The following is a 25,978-nucleotide window of genomic DNA, read 5'->3' as shown; positions in this document are numbered from 1 at the left end:
TAAACTAGGGGGGCTAATTATCAGGTGATTCCCATTTCCAAGGTTTGAACTGGGCGCCGCGTGTTGCAGCACCTGGCCACCACAGCGGCGCCACCTCAGTGTAAACATGGCGGGGCCGAGTGATGAGCTTAACTTTAAGTCTACAACCTTCGATCCCAATAAAGCTCTGTCCTTTTCCGATGTACAAGTCCCAGACCCGGATGCCCAGGAGTATGAAGATCTCAACAGCTTCAGAACAGCAGTACACAGCCATAACTTCAATGTTGTGCGAGATATTCCCGGTGTAAGTGTGTGTGTGTGTACCGCTAGAACCATCGATCTCGACTACACAATACTGTAGTACGGATAAGTTTAGCTGTGCTGTGTACTGGTGGTTGGGTGAATCTGTTAATAAATTCAATAATCGAGTTAGCTGAACCTGTTGATTACTGGATATTAACAGTGGTAGATGGTTGCTGATAGAAGAATGAAATGAATATGCAAGGATGTAGCCACACAATACATCATTAATAATAACACGCAAAAACTAACCAAATTAACACAATGACTTTACAGTTTATATAGTTTTGGTAAATTACCAATGATATTACTTGTTTAAAGTGGGCAGGGCTTTGAAGTAGAGGGAAAATGTGGGGTAAAATACTAAAAATAACACCAAACAAACCTTTGGAAACCTTACCTAACGTTTCCTAACCTTTAATAATCCTGAAACTAAGAAAGTTTACCTTATTCATGCTTTCGGTGTTTAGTAGGTGATGTTTTCTGTTTTTGGTGTTCAGATGAGGGATTCATAAACTCTTAAAAAAGTGATTCTTAACATTTTTACAAGTTAGTAAACGTTGGGTCAGGTTTTCATAGTTATGTTTAGTATTTTACCCCACATTTACCCCCACTTTAAACAAGTACAGTACTGTAATATTGTTGGTAATTTTATCGATTAAAATACTCGAAAAATCTAAATTTCCGACGGAAATGCCAGAGAGGAAATGTGTCTTAGAATAGAATGAACTATGCAAAAATCGTGTTTTAATTAAGGAATTGAGTTGGGCTCACTTATGCAAATTTACCATAGGTTTTTATAATTAATTGAGATCTGGTTTGGTATGTGTAACATTATTAAAGACATGCTGGGATACTCAATACCAACAGATAGTGTTAGACAACTGATCTAGTCTTGCTACAGCTGACAATATTGATAGTGTTAAGAGTTGGATGATTGAACACAAGAGTATTTGCTAAATGTACAATGTATTTTGTCTACTGAAAAGAAAAGTAAAGTATATGTTTATATTTAATGATCATAGAACTATATGGGAGATGTTTACTTAATAAATGACTAAAATGGATACAATTCTTTAATACATGTTTTAGTAATTTATTTAGATACATCTCCCATATAGTTTTATGACCATTAAATACAAGATTACCAATACAGTACTACAGTATTTGGTAAAGATTTAGAAGAGGTCAACCACGGAACTCTATTTTAGGGTTGTCACCTTAATACAATAGTGTATTCTCTTTTTTATTTTCATTGAAACATTTGTCATTATGCAATGGATGTCCAGTGCTGGAGCAAGATAAGAATGATATAGAGGCTGTGTGTGTCTCTGTGTCTTCTGACTTTGGTGAATAAAATCAAAATGTGTGATATTAGCAGGAATGAATCACTCTGAGGTTAATGTCTGTTGAAATCAATGATTCCTTTGGGACTGGATTTGGTTCTGTGTTTCACAACTAATGAATACTAAGGTGGCAAACTTAAAATGGGAGTCTTTTCCCTTTCATATATATCCAACTTAAATTATATTTATTGTAAACTTTATTTATTGTGAAATCAATAAGGTCTTATAAAGCATTTTATCAAGAATATTTAAAATCTTAAGAGTTGAGATCTTAGCTACTTTTGTATTACAGTATTTTACACTCATAAGTCATCCTGTGTATTATTATCAATAAAAGTATCCCTCCATCATAAAGACTTACTAAAGAGATTATTTAGACAAACAATGACCTGTCAGGGTCTGGCTGCCTCTGCCCACCATCTTCCAACACTTGTGTTACTTTCTCTACTACTGTAACTTATATTTTCTATATTACTGTTTTACTTTGCTTGTGTTTTAAGGTAAAGCTTATACTGTATACTGCACTGTTCAGGTGTTATAACTGGCTTTGTTTCAGTTGACTAACTTTGCCTCTTAACTTTTACTATCTTGTGGACTCTACAGGTAGCTAGTTGGCATTTGTTCTATCCTGTATCTGACTTGTTCAATCTCTAAACTTTCTTATACTGTACTGTACAGTTTACTGAATGGTGAAGTTTAGTTTGTAGTTATTATATCTGACTTTATTTGAATCTTTTATTGTTTCTCTTGAATAAATTATTTCAATCTGCAGCCTCTTCTGTACTAGAGTGTGTAGGTCAGTTGGTACAGTTATTCCTCCTGTTTCTTCAGAGTCTAACTTTCTATACAGTACTGTGAGGTTTAATTTCTATCTCTGTGCCTCTGCATAGCTTATGTCTAACTTATCTCTAAGATGCTGGCGATACAATTCTTCAATATTCACACGGATATGATACTGCACCTTGGTACAACTCACACTGTAGCTAAACACCTATTTTAGTAGCTAACACTTTTCCTCCAATAAAAAAAAGGGAAAAAGAAAAGATTCACTTAATATTAGTTTTCATTTTAAATTTTCTCAACCTGTTTTTATGAATTGAAATTTCTTATCATAACTTTTACCTTCTTTGGGAATTTGAAGATTAAGGCGGTAACAACCATAAATGTACTCGTAAGTTATATCTGTGTTGATTTATTTGAACTAAAGCTCTTGTTGATTTAGCCTATACTATCTCTTATTGTTTGGTCAAGAATTAAAGAAGTCATTCATGTTTTTGAGTGAATTTCTTGTCATCAGTAGTTGTGTGTGTCTCATATGAATCTCAAAATTCTATTCAGTAACAAAAACCACAAAAAGTAAAAAAAAAAAAAAAATCTTATTTTTAGCTTTCCTGTGAGACAATATTGATGTCAGCTAATGCAGAGGTCATGGCACTGATGGCATCGTATCATAGTCAGTGTCGCCATTAATGTAATGATGTCGGTTTTGTCTCAATGTGCCAGTAGGCGAACTCTGTTAAATTTCTGATAATTGTTATGATGTAATAAAAGATTCAGTTTAATAACATACTGGACACATGATGAATTGATAATTTCTCAATAGGTTTCAAATTACAAATAAATAGATTGACTTTAATTATAAGTTAAACGCTAACCCAGATATGTAACTGTGTGTCATTATGCAGTACAGTATTACGCTTTGTCTTATTTATTGTGAATTATTTACACAAGCCCAGTAATCTTTAGTCTTGGAAGCAACTTTAAAATTTATTGAGGATTGATCTTAATTATAGGAAGAACACGTGATGCACTTCTTTACGGCACAAAATTAAATATATCCACGACAACGAATTTGGTTTTATTGTAAAAGTACTGGTAATAATTCTTTGTACACACACACACACACTACAACTTCCACAAGACTCTTCAAAGACATGCCATACTGTACATTGTATCATACAGTCGTCCCTGATAGCTAACAGTGCATTGAAGCGCAGTGTAATCAAGCGTACAACACTCGCTTAAACTTTCTACGCCTCTTATGGTGATATGTAATTTATCGTTCTTTTTTTTTTCCTGGAGAGGCCATGAGCTACAACCTTGACATTAGCGATCACACACACGATGATATTGAGGTTTTTACGAATAAGTCCGACGTGTTTATAGCAGCTACGTTCTTTTGTTACGCTGATACTGTACGAGAATGTTCACACGTATACACTGTTCATTAAAGGAAGAATTATTCACCGATACAATACGTTGTTTTCACGCACAAGGTAAAAGAATTAATAACAAAAATAAAAATAAAATCTAATAATAGTGAACCAATTATAAAATACAGCTTTTTTTTTTCTTTTTTTGCACCATAAAGTTTTCTCTCTCAAACTGTAATGGTATGTACTGGTTATTTAGCCTGTGATACAGTATATTCTTTAAATGGGTGAATACCAGATGGCAAAATAACCCTACCCACATTACAAACTGAGAAACCTTGTCACCTAATTGTTACAGAGACTTTTGAGTTACATTAACCCTTTGAGTATGATTACTTTAACACCTTGGCTACCGTATCAGTAACCCTTTGAGTACGATGCTTTTAACTCCTTAAGTACGATGACAACCTTTAAGTATATTGACACTAGTTCTAACCCTTTGAGTACGATGAATGTAAGGTCCTTGTACTCAGTGGGTTAACACCATCGTACTCAAGGGGTTAAACTGTCAACTTCTCATGACACTGCCTCTACCACAACAAACAACAAAACACACACACACACACACACACAGTGCTTCATCCCGGCCCGACCCTTGCCTACCCCTGACAGGTATTGGGCCCTGGAGGCATCCCCAAGTCAGCGGCACGCCAGATTCCTGCAGGGAGGCACTTCACACCTGACCAAGGTAAACCTGACACTAATTATTTCTTGTAATGGTCATCTTACCTTGAACTGTTTTAAGTGTACCCAATGTATCACAATACCATGTTTCTAATTACAGTTTTACCTTGTGTTTAAAGCCCACTCTTGGTACTGAGCAATGTTATTTCACCATAAAGGAAAATAACAATACATTACTATAAAAAGTTACAGTGGAATAAACGCAACAATATATTTAGTTATTTACCTATATAATGGTGGCGATGTTGTGAGGGTCTGTTAGAGAATACTCAGGAAAGAGTTGGTAGGCTAAAACAAAGTGTAAATCACAGTACTATACCTACATATCCTGAGGTTTTGGGGAATCAGTCTTACCTGAAATAAAGAGGGAAAGTATTATTAGTATGACAACATTTTGGTACATTTAACCTTTTTTATAATGCTTTTAAGTGCTCTGAACACCTCATTCTCAAAGGTAATTTAATAATGCTATGGCAGGTAACACAAGAAGACTGTAAAATTGTGGTTAATAATGACACAAGTAATTTTAACACTGATTCATAACACCAGGTTTGTTAATGGTGGTGAAACTGTGATTATAAAAAACAAAAAATAAAAAAAAACATTTAAAGCATAAGAAATTACTTTTATTCCAGCGCCTATAAGAGGTCGTGGTCGCAAGCGGCTTCGGAACGTTCTCACTCGCATGGAGGAGATGACTGGACCTCTGGCCGTCCTTCGCACTTGTCAGCAAAAGGACATTAGGATCAAGGTGAGATTTATAAAATGGGGAGATCCTCTTGTTCCCCTGCTCACTCCACCCCACCCCACCCTGCCATACCCCATCCCACTCCATCCCATCCCACCCGACCCCACACCACCACCGCAGTCTTGTAATAATTTTCCCTCAACTATACTGTACTGCTTACAGTGACCAGAGTGTTAGGAGCACAGCCTTGTCTTCATACACTGTCAGTCGTTCTCTCTTAAGTACTGTACAGTGTTTGTTTGAAATGGGGATCTTGTGATGTTCCCAGTTGGCCATCACTCAAGAAAAGGTTGTTTACCCCCACTTTAACCCTGTCAAGTGGGAGGAATATAAGGTGTAGTCTTAGAAGGGGTTACTAAATTGATGAGAAAAAAAAGAAAACATTATTCAACACTTCACGTGGGCAACACTTCACAGGGGCAACACTTTACAGGGGCAGCACTTCATGCGGGCAACACTTCATACAGGCTTCTAACACAAATTGTATGTGTAAAAAATGGTCATACAACATTTTATGTTCGAAAGATAACTATTCAGAGTTAAGTGAGTGACTGTGGGAAGGGCCAAGCAACACACACACTGTGCATTAATAAGTTATTAATGTCAGACTTTGGGACTCTGGCAAATACAGTTGTGATCCCTGACAATTTTACACCAACAATCAGCACTGATGAGATCGTCTTTGATTTTATTTAAGTACAGTACAGTATATATATATATATATATATATATATATATATATATATATATATATATATATATATATATATATATGGGGTGGGGGAGGAGGCTGTCATTACTCCAGATGCAAAATAGCAGGGCAGGGTTGTCAAGGGCCCAGAAATGTAAGATTTATAGGTAATGAGATCTACATATTCAATATTTAGTGGATCTTGGCTACACTTGGCAAGGAGGCACCTGGGTGTATAGATCTGACAGTGACATTTGTCTCATCTTTTACCAGGTTATCCATAAAAAATATATATATATATATATTCAGTTTATATAAAAGAGTATAGTACAGTTTAGGATATATATAATATTCAAACCGCATCTCGTGTGAAAATTTAAACATGTGTTATGCAGATACTGTCCTTTAATAACCTGAATATTTAAAATTATTTGTTTGTTAAGTTTAGTGATGAGTTTTTGGGTAATTCACTCAGGTGTATTAGGAACTTAATAGTGAATGTTCAACAGAAACTGATGACTTTTACCAAAACCTTGAAATTTGAACACAATGTAAATAATTAAGACCAGACAAAGAGTTTATCTGCTCTCTTCTCGTTAATAAAACAAATGTAGTAATAATAAGGTAAGGATAATAGTACTGTATGAATAAAATAATAATAATAATAAGATAATTATACACCTGTACAGTAAAAGTTAAGTCACACACACACACTAACCAAGATGTCAGGAGTGAGAACTTTATACTGACAAAATTTGGGTCTTGAAAACCTAGCACAAACCACATACATAACTGAGATGTGATTATAGGATTAGACTGTGTGTGTGTGTGTGTGTGTGTGTGTGTGTGTGTGTGTGTTTTTAAGAGGAGGACTTTACCGTGGTTGTTGTTGAAGTGTGGGTGAGTGAGAGGTGAGGTGAGGAGAAAGGTTGCACAAGTTGTACGAGTGTCTTGTATATTGTTAGCATGATTGATTGAGTGTGTGTGTGTGTGTATCTCTCTGTCTGGCTTACCTTTATGTATCTCAAGTCCATCTGTATCTTGCTGTTGCCTGTGTATGCATATGTAAAGTGTATATTTGTTTAACCTGTGTGTGTATAATTATCTCTTATCGTATATATATATAATGTGTATCCTGTTAGTGTGTGTATGTATCATAAATGAGTGTATATGTATTATGAATGTGTATATATGTAGAACCATGTATGATATACAAGAGTATTTATGTAACAATGTTTTAAAGAGAAACATCCCGGGTAAAGTGTAACGACAACTGTAATTAACATTCAACTTGGTCTGGAGGGTAATTAAAATTTAACATGGCTTGTAGGTTAATTAGCAAACTTAATACAAATTACCTGTATTAGGAAGTAAAATGGTACAAAGAGTTACAAAAACATCACTTACAGTTGTACATTTAGTTGTACTGTACTATGAGGGAGTAATACAGTAGTACATGCTTTGTAAATACTGTACCCAATATAATGTGACCATTCCAAAAGTCTTTTATTGATATGAAAAATACAAAATATACAGAATTTATATACTGTACAGTGCTGTACTACCGAAAAATACGGAATTTGTACCGACACGAAAAATTAATACCTATCAAATGAGCATAGAAATTTTTGTACATAAATTGACAGTATATTTCCTGAGTTATATTTAATGTAAGATAGAGAAAAGGATAAAATAAAATAAAATAAAATACCCTAAATTATTCCCCCCAAAAAATCTGTGGTATTGGAGTGACGTCAGAAGAACACACAAGGTTGAATCCATGAGCAGGCGGCCGTGTCCTTACCAGGGTGGGTTAAGGTAGAGAGAGTTCCAGTTTAGTTCTTATGACATAAAATATAGTGTATTTAAACTTTTGCGTAACACCAATCTAGATACTTTTTTTTTTTATATTTCCCACATGCTGTACTAGGTATAACTTAAGATCTTTTGATAAACCACAGTTGTGTCGTAACTTATGTGTATCAGTTAGATTTGTTGGTAGAGATAGGAACTGAAATAATAGTTGATGTGTGTGTAAAGGTAACTTAAATCATGTTTCTTTGGTCAAGTCACAAACATCAGTCAACATGACAGAAAACAGCTACAAACATTACACAGACACACACACAGTCACCAACAACAACAACTAGAGGGGCGTGAGGCACCAACTTTCACCTGCCCGTCCTCCCAGACCATCTGATGTGTAGGGAGACCTCACCTGGGGCTAAATAGTAGGGGTAGGGGCTTGTTTAGGGCCAAGGGGAAGGGTTAAGAGCTCACTTAGGGCTAAGGGGATGGGTTCAGAGCTCAATTAAGGCCAAGGAGAGGAGGGTATGGTCTCACTTAGGGCCAAGGAGAGGAGGCATGGTCTCACTTAGGGCCAAGGAGAGGAGGTAAGGGTCTCAATGAAATAAGGAGAGTGGCATGGTCTCACTTAGGGGCCAAGGAGAGGAGGGTATGGTCTCACTTAGGGCCAAGGAGAGGAGGGTAAGGGTGAACTGAGACTGAGGGTGATAGCAGGTGATGGTGGTAGTAGTAGTGGTGGTAGCAGGTGATGATGTGGTGATGTTAGTGGTGGAGGTGATGAGTACTGAGGGTCTTGTAGTGTACTAAACCCACAACACAAGTGTCAACAAGTCACAACAGGACAGATTGACTGACTGAGACAGCTTCCTCCTGGAGAATGTGACCTAATTACTCTCACCCACCTGGAATTATCGGCAAGTGTCATTTATAAGAATAGGATCACCTGAAGAATCTCAACCGCATCTTATTTCACCTGAAGATTAAACTACCCTAACACTATTTGGGGGATGTTAAGTTATGTTAAATTAGGGTTACAGTAGGTTCGGTTAGGTTAAATTAGTGTTAGGGTGGTTATTCTTTTGATGAAATAAGCTGAAATTATCAAATGTGTAAATGTGGTTGACAATACATAATTGTCATTTGTCAACACAGTGAAAATTATCGTAAATATACAGAATCTAAAATCTTTAATTATTGCCAGTTGTCTAGTACAGTACAGCGGTAATAATTATGCGGAATTACCTAGCATAAAGACCCTGGAATTATTTAAAATTATCGAATATGTAAATGTACTCGACGTCGCAATCCCATCAGCTGTCAACAGAGAGAGACAAGACTCGTAATTATCCCCGAGGACTTTAAGCCAACGCATTATGGACTAAACAAGGAAGACAAAACCTCAACTTGTTTTCAATTTTCGATTCGTTTTTTGAGAATGTGAAGGGGGGGGGGGGCACTAGTGAGGCGGAACCTTTACGATCTTGATGTATATTTCACCTGTCCAGTGTTGGTAGTCAGTCTTCCAAGTCACTCATACTGAAGGGCTACATTAAGTATCCATGTATCAAGAAAATAGACACGCCCAGATACTGTATATTTTCGAGTGGGAATACGTCCGGGAAGTACAACTTTTAAAACACAGTGAATAATTATTACGACTTGGATACCGTTATACGTACACACACACAAAAAGACTATCTACTATGGGGTGATCGATGAATTTCAGAATGAACGTTGCGTCTCCTCTTGTCTCGGTAGGGTTGTCAAAATCCATCGTCCGTTGCGTCGTATTTCTTCAACATAATTTTGTATAGGTAGTTTTTCTGAGTGACTTGCACAGTGTAGTTTTGGTGTGCTATCATGGTTAAAAAGTTAAGGGGTTCGATTTTGTTAGGTTAAAAATTAGTTAATGTTAGATTAGGTTACGTTATTAACATTTAAAATTAATACAAATCCCTCCTCCATATTATCTTTCTCATCCCATCCTACACCCATCCTTCCCCCCTCCCACATACCCCTTCCCAACCAACAACCTTAACCCCTCCCCCCTTCCACCCTCTCCCACCCCTTCCTACCCCTTCCCATATCTTTCCACCCCTCACTTCTCAATCAACAACCACACCTCATGGGGAGGGGGGAGGGTGGAGAGGAGAGACATTTGAATTAATTTTCCTGGCATTTTAAAGTTAGAAGACGGGGGGGGGAGGGGAGGGGATCTTGAGAGGTGAGGGACATTGAGATAGAAGAGGGAGGAAGAAGGAGATTGATAGGGGAGGAGAGAGAAAATGAAATAAAAAGAGAAATGAAAGTGCATGGGATAAAAATAAAGTGATGAAAGGGAATTGGGGATAGAAAGATGATATAAAAAATAAATGTTGAGAGACACGACTGGGGAATTGAGAGAGAGAGAGAGAGAGAGCATAGAAGATTAACTAAAAGACAGGTAATAATAGTAATAACAATAATAGCACTAGTACGTAATAGCAACAATACTTCACCTCACAATTAAACTTCCACTCATTGGATTCTCCCAAAACTAATACGTACTCATCAAGCGGCGTTAATTGATGACCTCTCCGCTAATCCCCCCACCCCCACATACATACCAAAAGGTCATCTGCATTAATAACAAACCAGGGTATATAAAAGGTCACATCACTGAGATAGTCTTACCAAGGTTTAATTGTCTGTCATTTTAATTGTCGACAAAAATGAATTAGTGTTAGGTTAGGTTATGAGTTAGGGTAGTGATGAGTTAGAGTAGTGTTAAGTTAGGTTAGTATATGAGTTTATATTTGGTTAGGTTAGGTGTTAGTTTTTCTTGTTGAGACGATTTTATTTATTTAGTTTTGTTGAGCGCCATAAATATTATATCTTTCAATAACTTCTATAACATAATCTTGTCTTTGGAATTAATAAGATATTTGTTTACTTGTTTAATGGTTTATTTACTTATTTTGTTTATGTATATGGTAATTAGATCTTTAATAATGTTGTTTATTTTAGGGGATTTTTTTGTAATCAATATTTTTTCTATAACAAATCGCGTAGTTTTTTTTTTATCACTTAAGTTAAAGTAGTGAAGAAAAACAGAGGAGGAGGAGAGGAAGACTGTGACAAAGGGGAGGAGGAGAGTGTTAAGGAAGAGTAAGAGAAGTAAAGATGATAAAATGAAGGAAGATGAAGAGGAGGAAACGTGAGACAGAAATGCAATAGGAAGGAGAAGGAAGAGGAGGAAGAAAGATGTTAGTATGGGGGAGGGAGGAAAGGAGGGTGTAAAGATGGTACAGTACGAGGAGTGAGGGAGGGAGATGGAGGAGGAGAGGAGTGAGGGAGATGTTGAGGTGGAGGAGGAGGGAGAGAAGTGAGGGCGGAGGAGAGAAGTGAGGGCGGATGTAGAGGTGGAGGTCTCACAGGTAGACAAGGTTGAGAGAACGTGATGAGGGAAAGTGATCTTGAAAGGGGGGGGGAGGCAGGGTTTAGTGAGACCCTGGAGAATGGCAGCTCTCGTAGGGCGACACACACGGGTAGATAGGTCGTGACAAGGGTCGTAATAACAGGACGACACAGTGATTCTAGGTTGTGGTGGGTCGTAGGATAGAGAATGACACAATGGCGGCGGCCAGGTCGTGAAAGTGGTCGTAGTTGAAAAGGGGAGGAGAAGGAGGAGGTCGTGGGTAGAGAGAGAGGAGGGGGGGATTGTTGGCTAGAGGGACGATGGAGGAAGGATTTGATTTTAGGTTGAAGGGTTGGGAGAAAGTTTCACTAATGGAGGGGAGAGGAAGAGGAGGAGGAGGGGGGGGCGAGTTGCAAGGGGTGTAACCCCATCAGGAGGTGTGTGCAGAGGCTAGTGTCGGGGGTGAGGGGTCGCAGGTAGGAGGGGCTGCTTGGTTATGGGTCACTGGGTAAAGGTTAGGACCCCGCCCAGCCTACTCACCTCCTTACCCCCTCCCCCACCGTGTCATGGAGCATCTCCCCAACCCTCCCTCCATCCTCCTCCACCGTCTCTCCCACCCCCACACACACACACACAAACTTTCCCACTTACATCACTCCAGCTGCAACCTCCCCCCCATCTATTAACACCCATCTCAAATCCATCCCCACCACAACCTCCTCTGCCACATCCACACCTCGTAATCTGCACGAGTCACCCTACATTTGTAAACACATACCACCCTCCCCCCTCCAACACCAGCCCCCACCCCACCCCACACCCAGCCCCCCCCCACACACCCACACCTGCCCAAAACCCACACCTGCCCACACCCACACCCGCTCCACACCCACACCAGCCTCACACTCCACACTTGCCTCACACTCCACACCTGCTACATAACTATATAAACCAGTATAATCGTCAGCAGGGTTCATCGTAGATTCATCCTACCTCATTCATTATCTCTCACTCGGCAAATTATTCATAGTAGCGTGTCTCTTTTTCTTCCTGGAACCAGACAAGTGTAGCTGACAGACAACTGACCTGACCTGACCTGCTGAGCTACACCAACGGGAGTAACTCGTGTGTGTGTGTGTGTGAGAGAGAGAGAGAGAGAGAGAGAGAGAGAGAGAGAGAGAGAGAGAGAGAGAGAGAGAGAGAGAGAGAGAGAGAGAGAGAGAGAGAGAGAAGGGATCACTTGGAAAAAAAAAGAAGAAAAAAAAGTTATCTCCCAAGCTTTTGTCCGAACTAATAATTTAACTTTATCTTAACGCTATGCCTTGTGGGTTAGGTTAGGTTAGCTTCGGTCGGTGATGGGTTAAGTTAGGTTAGGTTCGGACGGTCATAAGGGAGGGGGGTAGGGGGTAATTTTAAAAGGTGAAATAACCTGGGGTGTGTGTGTCTAACCTTCAGGGGTGATCCGAGACTCGTATTAATGAAGGAGAATTAACTGATCACGAGGGAGAAGTGATTGGAATCGACCTTGAAGCGCTCTGATCACAACGGCTATGAAACTGTCCATTTGAGACACCTGTACTAACGGGCCAAGATATTTTATTATGATAGTCTGAAGGGAGGGAGGGAGAGGAGGGCTGGGTGGGGAGGGAGGTGGAGATAGTTTAGAGGGGGAGGGAGAGGTGAGAGGGGGAGCAAAGGGAGTGGAGGGAGAGGTGAGAGGGCAGGTGCAGGAAAGTGTGTTTAAGTCCTAAGTTAAGTGAATGAAGTGTTTAAAAGAGAGATAAAGTGAACCACCTCTCACAAGCTCTTATTTGCATTGTTAAAAAAAATATAAAGTTAAATTGATGAAGCTGTTACATATCGGCCGAGTTTGTTGACAGTGGGAGCGGCAATGTAGCGTAGTCGAACACTTAACAGAGATGGATTAGGTTAGGTTGGGTTAAGTTAGGATAGGATGGGTTAGGTTAAGTTAGGTTAGATTCACATTAGGATGGCCAATCACAGGTGTAAATAAACTAGGGAGGGGGGGTGTCTAATCTTCAGATGATCACTATTGTATTTCTAACAAAAACTAAAACCAGCTGAAAAAAAATCGTGTAAATCGTTGTGGCTAAAGTTTTGATTACTGTTAAAACAAGTGATTGCCCCGTGAGCCACCTCTTTATACGCTGTTACAAAACACTTCCTAACTGCAGCAACACTTTAAATATTAAGGAAATAACCTTTTAACGATTGGCTCCTTGTTGCACCAGACACAAGCTATCAAGTGCAAAATCTGGTTCGTGAGTGGCAGAAACGTATCATGTGTCGGTGTGTGATTGGTTGGTGACGACATTAGAGGCGGGTCAAGAAGGGCGTGGTCAGTGTCTTAGCCTCCCTCGTGTGGTAGTTAATTAGCTGATGGGGGGCCGTGGTGGATGGTGATTGGTCGGTGTGTGTGGTGTTGGGCGGAGTTGATAGTATATAATTAGGTGATGCTACTACTGTACTACTTTTTTTTTACATTGGCCTCCATCCTCCCCTAATTGCCACACCTTCGCCGCCATTTTATTACCTTAAAATTAAATATCCTACCACCACTAATACTACTACCAGCCACTACTACCACCACCACCACTACTACTACCACCACCACCACTACCACCACCACCACTACCACCACCACCACTACTACTACCAATTAATTACCACCACCACCAATTAATTACTACTACCACCACTACCACTACCACCACCAATTAATTACTACTACTCAATTAATTACTACCACCACCAATTCAATTAATTGGGTCATTCTCACCACCACCACCACTACTATCACTACCAAGCTACTACTACTAATAGCACCACTACTACCTGTACTACTAGCCAAATACAAACATTACAACAGCACTATTAATACACAACTATGCAAACCACACTCGTATATAAATCACTATACACATTAATATACACAATGATACTCACTTATGTATTAATGGTTAGAAATATTCACAATAACATCAATGTCAATTTCGGAAATCAAACTCAAGTTGATAAAAAAGTTTTTCCTTCATCTTAATATCGGTCTGATAACCGAACTATGCTATTCGATTCGACATGTGTTGGGGTTCAGATTGACAGATTTAGGATTCGGATTCACTGATTTAGGATTCGGATTCACTGATTTGGGGTTCGGATTCACTGATTTGGGGTTCGGATTCACTGATTTAGGATTCGGATTCACTGATTTAGGATTCGGATTCACTGATTTGGGATTCGGATTCACTGATTTGGGGTTCGGATTCACAAAGACACTTAAAATACAATGAATTTCCCAGGTAAAAAATTATGACGAAATACACTTAACTATTTCACTCTAAGGTATCATTTATGTAACTTTATTTTCTTACGCTTTAAATTAATCGTTTATGCCTTTATTTTCACTTAGGAGTTTTTGTGTACACGACCTGGGAGCACACGGTAGATAATTTCACTTCCGGTTAACAATAATTATGGGTTACCTGTTAAGTGACATTATAACTACCTTGAGTACAGTGATTTGTGAAGTAGTAATAATAATAAAAAAGAAGAAGAGTAATAATAATAATAATGTCAACTATACTACAATAATAATAGCAAATAAACTAACAAAAAAATACAAAAATCACAACGAAAACGTATAAGAATCTACAAGCAAAATGTTGTTGTTGTAGAGTGTAAGACGAGACAAGAGTGAGGGTGTATTAAGGCACACCTGTGTACCATAAGTGTTTGTACCTGGGTGTATAATGTTTGTGTGTATGTGTGTTGGCTGGGTCTGTCTTTGTTTTGGAGGGAGGTCCTTGTGTTGTGTGTTTGTTTTGGAGGTTGTATGCGCATTTTGTTGGAGTGTTTGGCTTTGTTGTTAGAGAGAGAGAGAGAGAGAGAGAGAGAGAGAGAGAGAGAGATCAACAGAGACCAACGGTGGGGTATCACTGCCATGTTTTTTGTTTGTTTACATTTGACGGCGGTAACTATGGCAACAGGCATACTCCAGGATGCTGTGCTGCTGTACCTGTTGTTGCTGGTGGCTGTGCTGCCCCATTTGCTGTTCTTCATGCCTCTGCTGTTGCCTCAATGTCAAAGAAATCTAGTGGAGGGAGGTGGGAGGGAGCAAGGCCGAGGTTAGCTGATTAAGGGGGGGTGGAGGGGAGGTTAATGAATAGGTGATACAGCTGGTGTTGATATGTAGTGGTGGTGATGATATGTAATGGTGGTGATGTGTAATGTTGGTGTGTGTAGTGGTGGTGGTGATATGTAGTATAGGTGGTGATAATATGTAGTGGTGTGGTGATGATGTGACACGAGGCAATATATGGTGACGATACTGTATGTGGTGTGGTCACCCTTGTGATTAACTACCAACCCCCCCCTCACCTGTCAGAAACCGCAATGGTGAATCACCAATAGAAACACCATCTCCATTATATAAATCATCTATCAACATTTATATACATCTATATATTACACCGTACCGTCTCAACACACCTGACAACATAACATCTGTACACACACATCTGAGGTCAGTGCCTTAATGACGCGAAAGGTGAAAATTACATCTGTTACCCACATCAAATTCTGGTATAAAGTGGAGAGTTTTCCCTGGACAGGTATAGACAGGTGTGGGCAGGTTACAACAGGTGTGTATAGGAGATAAGACTGGTTATAACATGTGTAGATTATATATGACATAGACAGGTGTGTGTGTGTGTGTGTGTGTGTGTGTGTGTGTGTGTGTGTGTGTGTGTGTGTGTGTGAGGCACTGATTTAACTCTCCTATGTATACTACTACTTCAAGGGTACATATATTGTCCAGATGGCCTTAGGCTCCTTACACACACACACACCACCTTGTCCTCCTTCGTCAGTGTGTGTGTGTGTGTGAGTGACATTAAGACCCCCCCTCGTGTGTGTGCGTTCTCTCTCCTTCACACTTTCTTTCCCTCTCCTGCTTAGTGTACATTTCTTGGTCTATGTCTTTCATCATACCTTTTGTTCTCCTCCCTCCTCTTCCTCTTCTTCTCACACCTTGTTCTCCTCCTCCCTCTTCCTCTCTTCACACCTTGTTCTCCCCTCCCTCCTCCCTCCTCTTCCTCTTTCACACCTTGTTCTCCTCCTCCTCTTCACACCTTTGTTCCCTCTCCTCCTCTTCCTCTTCACACCTTGTTCTCCTCCTCTTCCTCTTCACACCTTGTTCTCCTCCTCCTCTTCACACCTTGTTCTCCTCCTCTACTTCTTCCTTCTCCTCCACTTCTTCCTCCTCTTGTTGACACTCCTCCACCTCTTCCTTTTATTGAGTTTCTTGTCTGTGTCTTTCATCACACCTTGTTCCCCCACCATGTTCTCCTCCTCTTCCTCCTCCTCTTGCTGACACTCTTCCTCTTCCTCCTCCTTCATGAGTAAAACGCCTTCTTTTCTCCCACTCCCTGAGCAGGTGTACACGAGGAACCAGAGTGAGGTAAGAGGGCTTCTGAGTGGCTACGTGGTGGCCTTCGACAAGCACTGGAACCTGGCACTGAGGGATGTGGACGAGGTGTTCCAGAAGAAGCTCAAGTGCAAGGCGCCGGCCCTAGGTACAGTAGGTGTTGCGGGGAGTTACACCTGAAGATTAGGCACCCCAGCTTATGTTCACCTGTTGATTAAACGCCCTAACCTAACCTACCCTAATATAAGTTACAGCCTAACCTAATATAAGCCAAGCTAATTTAAGCCCACCTAACCTAACCCAACCTAACTTGAGAGAGAGCTAAAAAAAAAAAAAAGACGAAGAAAAAACTCAGGGTGAACGACAAGGGACAGAGGAATCACACCTACTGGTCCCCACAAGAACGTTGCCAAGGTCTTCCTGAAGCAACTCTGAGGTAAACTTCGTCAGGTAATGGTGAAGGTTGGTGAAAGGGTTCTGGGGTGAGGGATAAGGCGTCAGGGGTGTAAGGGGGAGGAATAAGGGGTCAGGGGGGAGGGATAAGTGTAGCAAGGTTATAAGGCGTCAGGGGTGTAAGGGGGAGGAATAAGGGGTCAGGGGGGAGGGATAAGTGTAGCAAGGTTATAAGGCGTCAGGGGTGTAAGGGAGGAATAAGGGTCAGGGGGAGGGATAAGTGTAGCAAGGTTATAAGGCGTCAGGGGTGTAAGGGGGAGGGATAAGGGCTGTGTGTGTGACCACTACCAACCCCCCAGCTGCGTATTGGAGCGCGGCAGCCACTACGACAAACAAGTGATGACGCTACTGCTACTACTCCTTCGGCTACTCCTACAGTAGTGGGTTACTCCTTCTGTCCTTGTCCGTCCCCCCCCCCTAGGTTGTCCTCAAGGTCTGTCAGGTCACCCTCAAAGTCTCAGGCTCTTCCTCAGATCGCCCTCCAAGTCCCTCCTCGTATCGATTCTACCCCTCTTGGTTGCTATGGGAGTAATATCACGGTCATGGTCATCTGTGTCTAATTTCCCCTTGTAATTCAAGACGACCCCCAACTTAACGACACCAAGATGGATTCTCAGTAGTTACTAAATTAATATTTCCCCCTTAACTCAATATCTACCTCAGTCTACGATCAAATAATGGATTCTCGGATTGGTGTTGTGGTGCAGAAGGGTAACGACTCGCAATATATACTAACATTTGAGAATCGATATGGTGAATTTTGAGATTTGTCGTACGAGTAGTGATGATGATGATGATTAATAGTGAAAATGATGATGGTGATAATATAGTAACTATAATTTACACTGATAGTATTTACACACGCAAGAAACTGTCAAGTAAAACATTATGTCCTCAAAGTATTAAATAAAAATACCAAACAAGAACGTATAATATCCTACAAAAAATATATATTACCGGGAAAGTATTGAAATAAAAAAGTAATGAGACTAGAAAAATAATGGAAAAAAACAATCGTTGGTAACTCTAGCTCCACAGGAATGCCATAATAAAAATCGAATCTAATGTTGTGATTGGTCGCGAGGAGTCAGACGAAGGGGGGGGGGAGGGGTGGTGATTACACGCTCACCCAAACAAATTGACCACTTGAATTACCTGGCAAAAGGGGACAAATTAGGTCAAGGTCAAATGCGTTGCCAGTATAAGTTGTATTTTCCTGCGACTCCTGGCAATTGTGGTGTTGCCATTAAAGTCGTATTTCCCGCGAATTTTTTATTTATTTTATTTTAATTATTTGTTTAAGAAATATGAAGTTGTCTATTACGTCTTTATTTATGCAAGAATTAAAATTTATACCTTCCATGTAGTTCTTAAAGTTAATTAATTATTTACTACGTATAACCTTGACATAATTACGTAACTGAAAGGAAGGACACACACACACACACACACACACTTACCAATTCATGGCCGTTTCCTACACACCTGTTCAGTAAATGACAGGTATGTAAATATTGCACAAAAAATGTGATACACTAAGTTTATTCCCACCTGTACTGACAGTAAATAATACAGGTGTTTGTAGGGCGAGAAATACCTGCAATATTTACTAATAGGTAACTGGGGTGGTTATAATGGTGACGCGTCTATAGTTAGGCTAATGGGGGTCACCTGAAGATTAGACACCCTAGTTAATTTGACCTGATGATTAAACACCTTATCGCTACCGTATAGGAGGGAGTTTAGGTTAAGTTGTTAGGAAAGCATTTGGTTAAGTTAGCATGGGGTTGGGTGAGGTTAGGTTAGCATGGGGTTGGTTTAGGTTAGGTTAGCATGGGGTTGGTTTAGGTTAGGTTATGGGTTGGGTGAGGTTAGGTTAGCATGGGGTTGGTTTAGGTTAGGTTAGCATGGGGTTGGTTTAGGTTAGGTTAGCATGGGGTTGGTTTAGGTTAGGTTAGGTTAGCATTGGGTTGGTTTAGGTTAGGTTAGCATGGGGTTGGTTTAGGTTAGGTTAGCATGGGGTTGGGTGAGGTTAGGTTAGGTGCACTGAAGGTTTATTCACAAGATACAGACGACATTTACTGCAATATACCAGTGAGAGAGAGCAGTCGGGGTGATTGACAGAGACTTGATCACATACGGATAAATAACTAAATAAATAACGAGGAAGAACAGAGGTTGTGTCAGCTGTTGTCGGCAGTGTGTGTGTGTGTGTGTGTGTGTCAGACGGGGGTGAAGTTAAGCTGCTTCTCTGATGATGATGACAGTAAGGGTGGATGTGTTAGTGACGGCATATTGTTAGTAATGTACCTCACCTTGGCGTTAGTGAACCACGCATGCGCTAATGTAGGTCAAGATCAACCCCCCCCCTCCTCACCACCCCCCCTTCCCCCAACCTTCTCACTTGCACCACTCCCCCCTCACCTCACCAACATCCTGAACGGTGAGTCCTTTACTAATACCCACTTTCTAACATGGAAACCCCCCCAAGGAAAAGTTTCTCCGTCTTTATAAATTACTTTCACTTTTGTTACTTTCACTGCTTTGTCCTTATCATTCTTTCTTAAGTGGGTTCTTCTTTTCTTCTTCTTTTTCTGTTCTTCCTTTTTACTTCGATATTATTATTTTTTTTTTCACTTTCACCACCAGCCAAGGATCACCATTTCACCATTAAACTTTCACCACCAGCCAAGGACACGTGCTTCACTTTCTCTGACCACTACCCCACAGGCGAGAGATTTATAAAAGTATTAAAAAGTTTCAACAATAACCAAAAGTATAAGCAAACTCATGAGAAACTTTGGCAGCAGGAAAAAAATATATATATGTCGTAAGTTTTAATATTTTTTGTTGTGGGTTTTTTTCCATCGAGGATTTTAGCAACGTAATTCTCGTGTTATTTTTGTTTTCATATTTTTTTTTGTGGTGAGGTTAGGTTAGGTACTGTGACAACCTCTTGAGTCATCGTATTCCAAGAGTTAGGTGTATTCTCTCTCTCTCATGTTGGGCAGTAGTGTGTGTGTGTGTACGCGAGCGCTCTTCAACAAGTAGGTCAAGGTAACCCCAGGGGGAGTGGCGTTGCTAGGATGGGGAGCGGAGGGGAGATTATCCAAGTGAGGTGGGAGGAGTTGTATATGAGGATACCTAAAGGAAACTAACTGGGGAGGTGAGGGGGAGCAGGAGCAGGGGAGGTTAGGATGAGGGTGGGGGGAGGAAGATTAAAAACAGTGGTCTCTCTCTCTCTCTCTCTCTCTGCCGCCGTTATATAAGTCAGATGATCCTTACACACACACACACCTAACATAACCTATTCAAGACTATCCATGTCCTATCCTCTTTACCTATCTTGCCTTGCGTCCCTCCCTACCTACCTCTCTACTCCCCTATTCTCGCCTGCTTCCTACCCCCCTATTTTAATCCCCCCCTCCCCCATAAAAAGAAATTCGCAATATAGGTTTTTTAAGCTTGCTGGATTGTAAAGGGTTTCATTTTTAGGGGGGAGGGAGGGGCGGATTCCGTCTGGATTAGCCGTGTTCTCTGTCTTAGAACACGGGAGGTCCAAGTGGCTTTCTCAAGCTTCGTGTTCTACTGACGTCATCACGCTGTACTGTGGGGTAGGGGGAGGGGGCAGAAGGGGAGAGAGACAAGGGGGTGTGAGTAAGGGGAGGGGGAGAGAGAGGCAAGGGGAGGGGGTGTGGGGACATGGGGTCGTTTGGGGGATAGTAGAGGTTTCGTTAGGTTAGGTAGTAGTGATGGTGGTGGTGATTGATAAGGGGAAGGGAGGAGTACCTATCCCACCCCCCCTGAGAGAGAGGCACAGCGGCGGCACCAACGAGCAGCTGTGTACAGTACAGGTGTGCTAAATGTATACACCTTCCCCCCTTTATGTATGTTCAAGTAGTCTAGCAGGTGTGTATTGCATATCAACAACCTCTCTCTCTCTCTCTCTCTCTCTCTCTCTCAGGGGGTGGCAGAACCAAAGCGAAAGTGGCGCTACACGAGGCAGAAGTCAGCGACAGATTACAGTTCCCTGGCGCGGTAATGACCAATTTGGCGAAAAATAGCCAGATTTAACGCCCGTGGAGGGTGTGGCCTGAGGGAGGGTGGTTAGGAGGCCAGGAGGGAAGGAGGGAGGGACGGATGCCAGAGGGGGAAGAGGGAAGGAGGGAGGCCAGAGGGAGGGGCGTAGGGAGTGAAAGCTGTGGTGTTCCAGCAAGGTTCTCCCCGCTACCCGGACCACACACACACACACGAGTTGGACTTTATCATGACGCAGTTGTGTTTTTGGTTCGCAAGTCCGGAAGACCAGGACCGGATTTAACCTGTCTCGTCCGATTCTATAAACAAGGGGGATCAAATCAGAGTTGGCCACGTCCGAAACACCTGATATGGCGTTAGGGGAGGTTAGGTCAGGGTAGGTTAGGTTAGGTTAGGGACTTTATTTTGAACGTTCGAAATACCTCGTTCAAAACTTTCTTCAAATAATCCCCCATAACTGAATCTCTTCTTACCATGTAAACATTAACCTAACCTAACCCAAAATGGTGTCAAAATAAGTGACTTAACCTTCATTACCTGTCTCTAGTTAAGGGGAAAAAAATCTAATGTGGAATTATTTGAGACGAAGCCTTGAGATGGGGGAGGAGGCACTGGCGTCGAACAAGGCGACTTCCTAAATATGAAGAGTTTCTCCTTTAAAACCTTGAGTCGACTCGGTAGGTGGTGGATGGTGGTAGGTAGTTTGTGGTAGGTGATAGTATAGTGGTAAATAATGGTGGTAGGTGATGGTAGTTTTAAATAATGGTGGTGATGGTGAATGATGATGGTGGTGGTAGGTTATAATAGGTGATGATGGGGGTAAATAAATGGTGATGGTGGTAGGTGGCTGTGGTGGTAGGTGGCTGTGGTGGTGGGTGGCTGTGGTGGTGGGTGGCTGTGGTGGTGGGTGGCTGTGGTGGTAGGTGTGGTAGGTGGTTGTGGTAGGTGGCTGTGGTGGTGGGTGGTGGTAGGTGGCTGTGGTGGTAGGTATGTGGTGGTGGGTGGTTGTGGTAGGTGGCTGTGGTGGTAGGTGGCTGTGGTGGGTAGGTATGTGGTGTAGGTATGTGTGGTGGTGGTGGCTGTGGTGGTAGGTGGCTGTGGTGGTGGGTGGCTGTGGTGGTGGGTGGCTGTGGTGGTAGGTAGTGGTGTCGCTGTAGGCTAGTGAATCGTCTTGTTTGCTCGTCCCCGCGGCGGTGGATTGGGTAGATAACACTGTTCTTCACTGCTCCTCTGTGTGTGTTGGTAGACGAGTAGATTGTCTTTGTTTTTGTTCTTCAAGAGGTCGCTAGTAATGTTCTTCAAGAGGTCGCTAGTAGTGTTCTTCAAGAGGTCGCTAGTGGTGTTCTTCAAGAGGTCGCTAGTAGTGTTCTTCAAGAGGTCGCCAGTAGTGTTCTTCAAGAGGTCGCTAGTAGTGTTCTTCAAGAGGTCGCCAGTAGTGTTCTTCAAGAGGTCGCTAGTAGTGTTCTTCAAGAGGTCGCTAGTAGTGTTCTATAAAGCCTATGTGGCGGCCTCAATCTCCAGTGGTGTGTGTGTGTGTGTGTGTGTGTGTGTGTGAACTGTGTCAGGGTGGTGTTGTGGATGCTGCAGCTTCTGGCTTGTCTCCTCTCATTACTCTCTTCTTCCTGCTTCTTCCTTCTACGTCTTCACTCTCTTCTTCTTCCTCTTCTCCTCCTCCTTTCAAGACTTGTCTCTCCATCGTCATTTCCATCTTCTCTCACCTTCCTCTCTCTACCTTTCCCCTACCTGTCGGAATCGGTACACCATCCACGCCCTAAGGCAGGTGTAGAGGAGGGGGGGTAATGGGGGTGGTGAAGGGGGTGGGAGGTAGGCCTTTGGAGGTGTCTGCAGGCCAAGGTAGAAAGGGGGGGGTGAGGGAGGAGGAGGAGGGCCAGATCTGGGCCAAGACCACCGCTCCTCCCTGGCCAAGTTCACGATCACTGTGTCAAGGGAGACGACCTCACTCCCTCCTGCTGGTGGTGATGACGGTGGTGGTGGTGAGGGAGGAGAGACTGGTAAATGACTGGAGAGGGAGGGAAGGGAGGGAGTGTTGGTGGAGGATGATGATGAAGGGGAAGGAAAGAGGGGTAGTGATGGTGGTTATGGTGGGAAGTGAAATGTAATGGGAGTTGTGGTGCTGGTAAGGATGGTGATAGTGGTGGGGAAGGAGGTGAGAGTGGTGCTGGTAGATGATGGTGTGGAGGAGGGGTGAGAGTGGTGGTGGTGGTTGGTGATGGTTAAGGAGTAGATGATAATGATGGTGGAAATAATGGTAGTAGTTATGATGGGGGCTGGATGTCGATGGTGGTGGGTGATGCGTGCTGGTGGTGCTGCACCTGTTATTATAGGTAGTGGTGTTGGTCGTGGTAGTAGTAGCGGTGATCCTATACTGCTTGTTAGTGCCACGCCTTCTGCTGCAGCTGTGCCACGCCTTCTGCTGCAGCTGTACCACGCCTTCTGCTGCAGCTGTGCCACGCCTGATGCTGCTGCTGTGCCACGCCTAATGCTGCTGCTGTGCCACGCCTGATGTTGCAGCTGTGCCACGCCTGGTGCCACTGTGCCACGCCTTCTGCTGTGCTACACGCCTTCTGCCGCAGCCAGCCACGCCTGGTGCTACAAAGCATGCCTGCTGCTGTGCCACGCCTTCTGCTGCAGCTGTGCCACGCCTGATGCTGCTGCTGTGCCACGCCTGCTGCTGTGCCACGCCTTCTGCTGCAGCTGTGTCACGCTTGCTGCTGCTGTGCCACGTCTGCTGCTGTGCCACGCCTGATGCTGCAGCTGTGCCACGCCTTCTGCTGCAGCTGTGCCACGCCTGCTGTTGTATCATCTGCTGTCACTTTCACACTTTCGCTGCTGCCGCCGGACTCCTCTTACTCTCGCTCCATTGTTCTCACACACACACACACACACAGGGACCCCATACTCGTGTGTGTCAGTGTATGAATATCGTATGTAGACATGTATGTATGTTCATAAGTATGTATGTCTTGTGTATCTACGTATTGTGTATGGGTGTAAATATATAAGTGAATCGCCTGTATATACACAACATATACACATGTATGTATACAAATATGTGTGTGTGTGTGTGTGTACATGATAGACCATTCATGTACGAGTGACAAGATGTACAGATCTTCGGCCTTGTACACACCATAATAAACACGGGAGGAGGGGGTGTTGGGGGGTAGGGGAGGGGGAGACGTAGAATAAAACATTACTCCTTGTATTAGGTACTAAACTGGCCTGCCTCTATCACCCCTCCCCCCTCCCCATCAAAACATTCCCAAGCTCATCCTCTTCCTCCTCCCTTCATCCCTCTTCCCTACCTCCACCACTTCCAGCCAGCAAGGACCCAGCCAGCAAGGACCCCCCACAGTTTCTTTTCATCATCCCGAGGTTCTTGAAGGTTGGTGAGGAAGAGAAGGAGGAAGAGGAAGTAGAGTAGGTTGACGGAGGAAGAGGAAGAGGAGGAGACTGATGGAGGAGGAGGAAAAGGAGGAGACTGACGAAGGAGGAAGAAGAGGACTCGTGTCTGTCTTCTCATTAATTCTTTCCCTTTCTAAATCCGTCAACCGCGTTCACAGTCACTCAGGGTGGTCACACACACACACTGCACGCCAAGTGGCTATTAACTGAACACGAGTAACGCCTAGCTGAACGCACGAATGGTTAAATGACTGGGAAAATTACCTGAACGTATGGGACAATTACCTGAACACAACTGTAAGTCTCCCCCCCCCCTCTCCTCCTACCATTACCCCCTTCAGGAGTTCAGGAGGTACGAAGGATGTGAATATGACGCAGGAGTGGTTAACAGAAGGACAGGAGCAAGGAGTATTGTTTCGTTGTCTTTATCCCTCTTTCACCTTCCCATGTTAGAGGGAGGGGGCATGGGGAGGGAGGGGGAGAGGTGTCTCATCGTACTCCTGAAGTTCCCGGGGGAAGGAAAGAAGGAAGGAGGGAGGGAGGGAGGGAGGGAGGGAGGGAGGGAGGGAGGTAACATGACTAGGATCTTAAACTTGCTGTACCGCAGACGTACCCCACCAAGGTCGTACCATAACAACAACAAAAGTTACTGTGTGTGTGTGTGTGTGTGTGTGTGTGTGTGTGTGTGTGTGTGTGTCATTAAATACAATATCATTCCACAACATGACCCTTGACACCGTCCTTCTCTTCGTGCAGGTGACGTGACTCACTTCGTCAACGTGGGTGACCTGACCATCCACGACTCCTCCAGCGACGAGTCCTCTGACACGTACGACTCGGACGACTCAGACGACCTCGAGACAAGGACCAAGACGCGAAAGGGAACGACCACTAGGAAGACTAAACCAGACACTGAGGACGCTGGGCCATCTGGTGGTGGAAGTGGAAAGGTGCGAGAGTCAGGTGGAGCAGAAGGTGGTAAACGTGTTGTGTATGGCGACAGCAGGAGCAGGCTGGGGGAGACGGAGATAAGGGCGAGGGCTTCTGTACGTGTGACGACGGAAAACCCCTCTACCAGCGACACTCAAGACGCCCGCAGACTCCAACTAGGTCGACAAGGAGCACCACCCCCACCACCAGCCCACCCTCAGAAGCAAAAAGAAGAAGAGGGGGAGACAGAAGAAGGAGAGATAAAGAAGAGAGTGAGGAAGAGGATGAAGAGAGAGATCAGAAAGCGCCACGTAAATCAGTTGTTCATCAGAGGCGAGAATGTAGTGTTAATTGCAGTAGCTGATAAACCTCAGCCTGATTGAAGTGCTGCACACGATCTATTAAAATAATGTCAGATAAAAAAGAATATATCGATATATCTTCCCCCCAAAAAATAAAAAAATAAAATAATAGGAATACAGAAGTTTTTTTTTTTTTTATTCCTCAAAAAAAAAAATCTC

At 42.6% G+C, this 25,978-nt stretch overlaps 2 protein-coding genes across 6 annotated transcripts in view; one reads left to right on the top strand and one right to left on the bottom strand.

Annotated features, from left to right (window-relative positions):
- LOC121880190 (ecdysone-induced protein 74EF-like) overlaps positions 1–25,978 on the bottom strand; it is a 207,993-nt gene that overhangs the window by 163,097 nt on the left and 18,918 nt on the right. The gene's annotated exons all lie outside the window — the stretch shown is intronic.
- On the top strand, positions 107–25,925 carry LOC121880106 (U7 snRNA-associated Sm-like protein LSm11). Its single transcript, XM_042387162.1, has 5 exons — positions 107–283; positions 4,451–4,526; positions 5,158–5,273; positions 16,620–16,758; positions 25,284–25,925. Exons 1-5 carry the CDS (start codon positions 107–109, stop codon positions 25,838–25,840), a joined length of 1,065 nt encoding a protein of 354 aa, XP_042243096.1. The 3' UTR covers positions 25,841–25,925.

The sequence above is a fragment of the Homarus americanus genome, unplaced genomic scaffold (genome assembly GCF_018991925.1).
Source record: "Homarus americanus isolate GMGI-L3 unplaced genomic scaffold, GMGI_Hamer_2.0 scaffold30108, whole genome shotgun sequence".
In the NCBI taxonomy this organism is placed as follows: domain Eukaryota; kingdom Metazoa; phylum Arthropoda; class Malacostraca; order Decapoda; family Nephropidae; genus Homarus; species Homarus americanus.
Note: the sequence above shows the minus strand (reverse complement) of the source record. Positions and strands in the feature narration are given on the sequence as shown.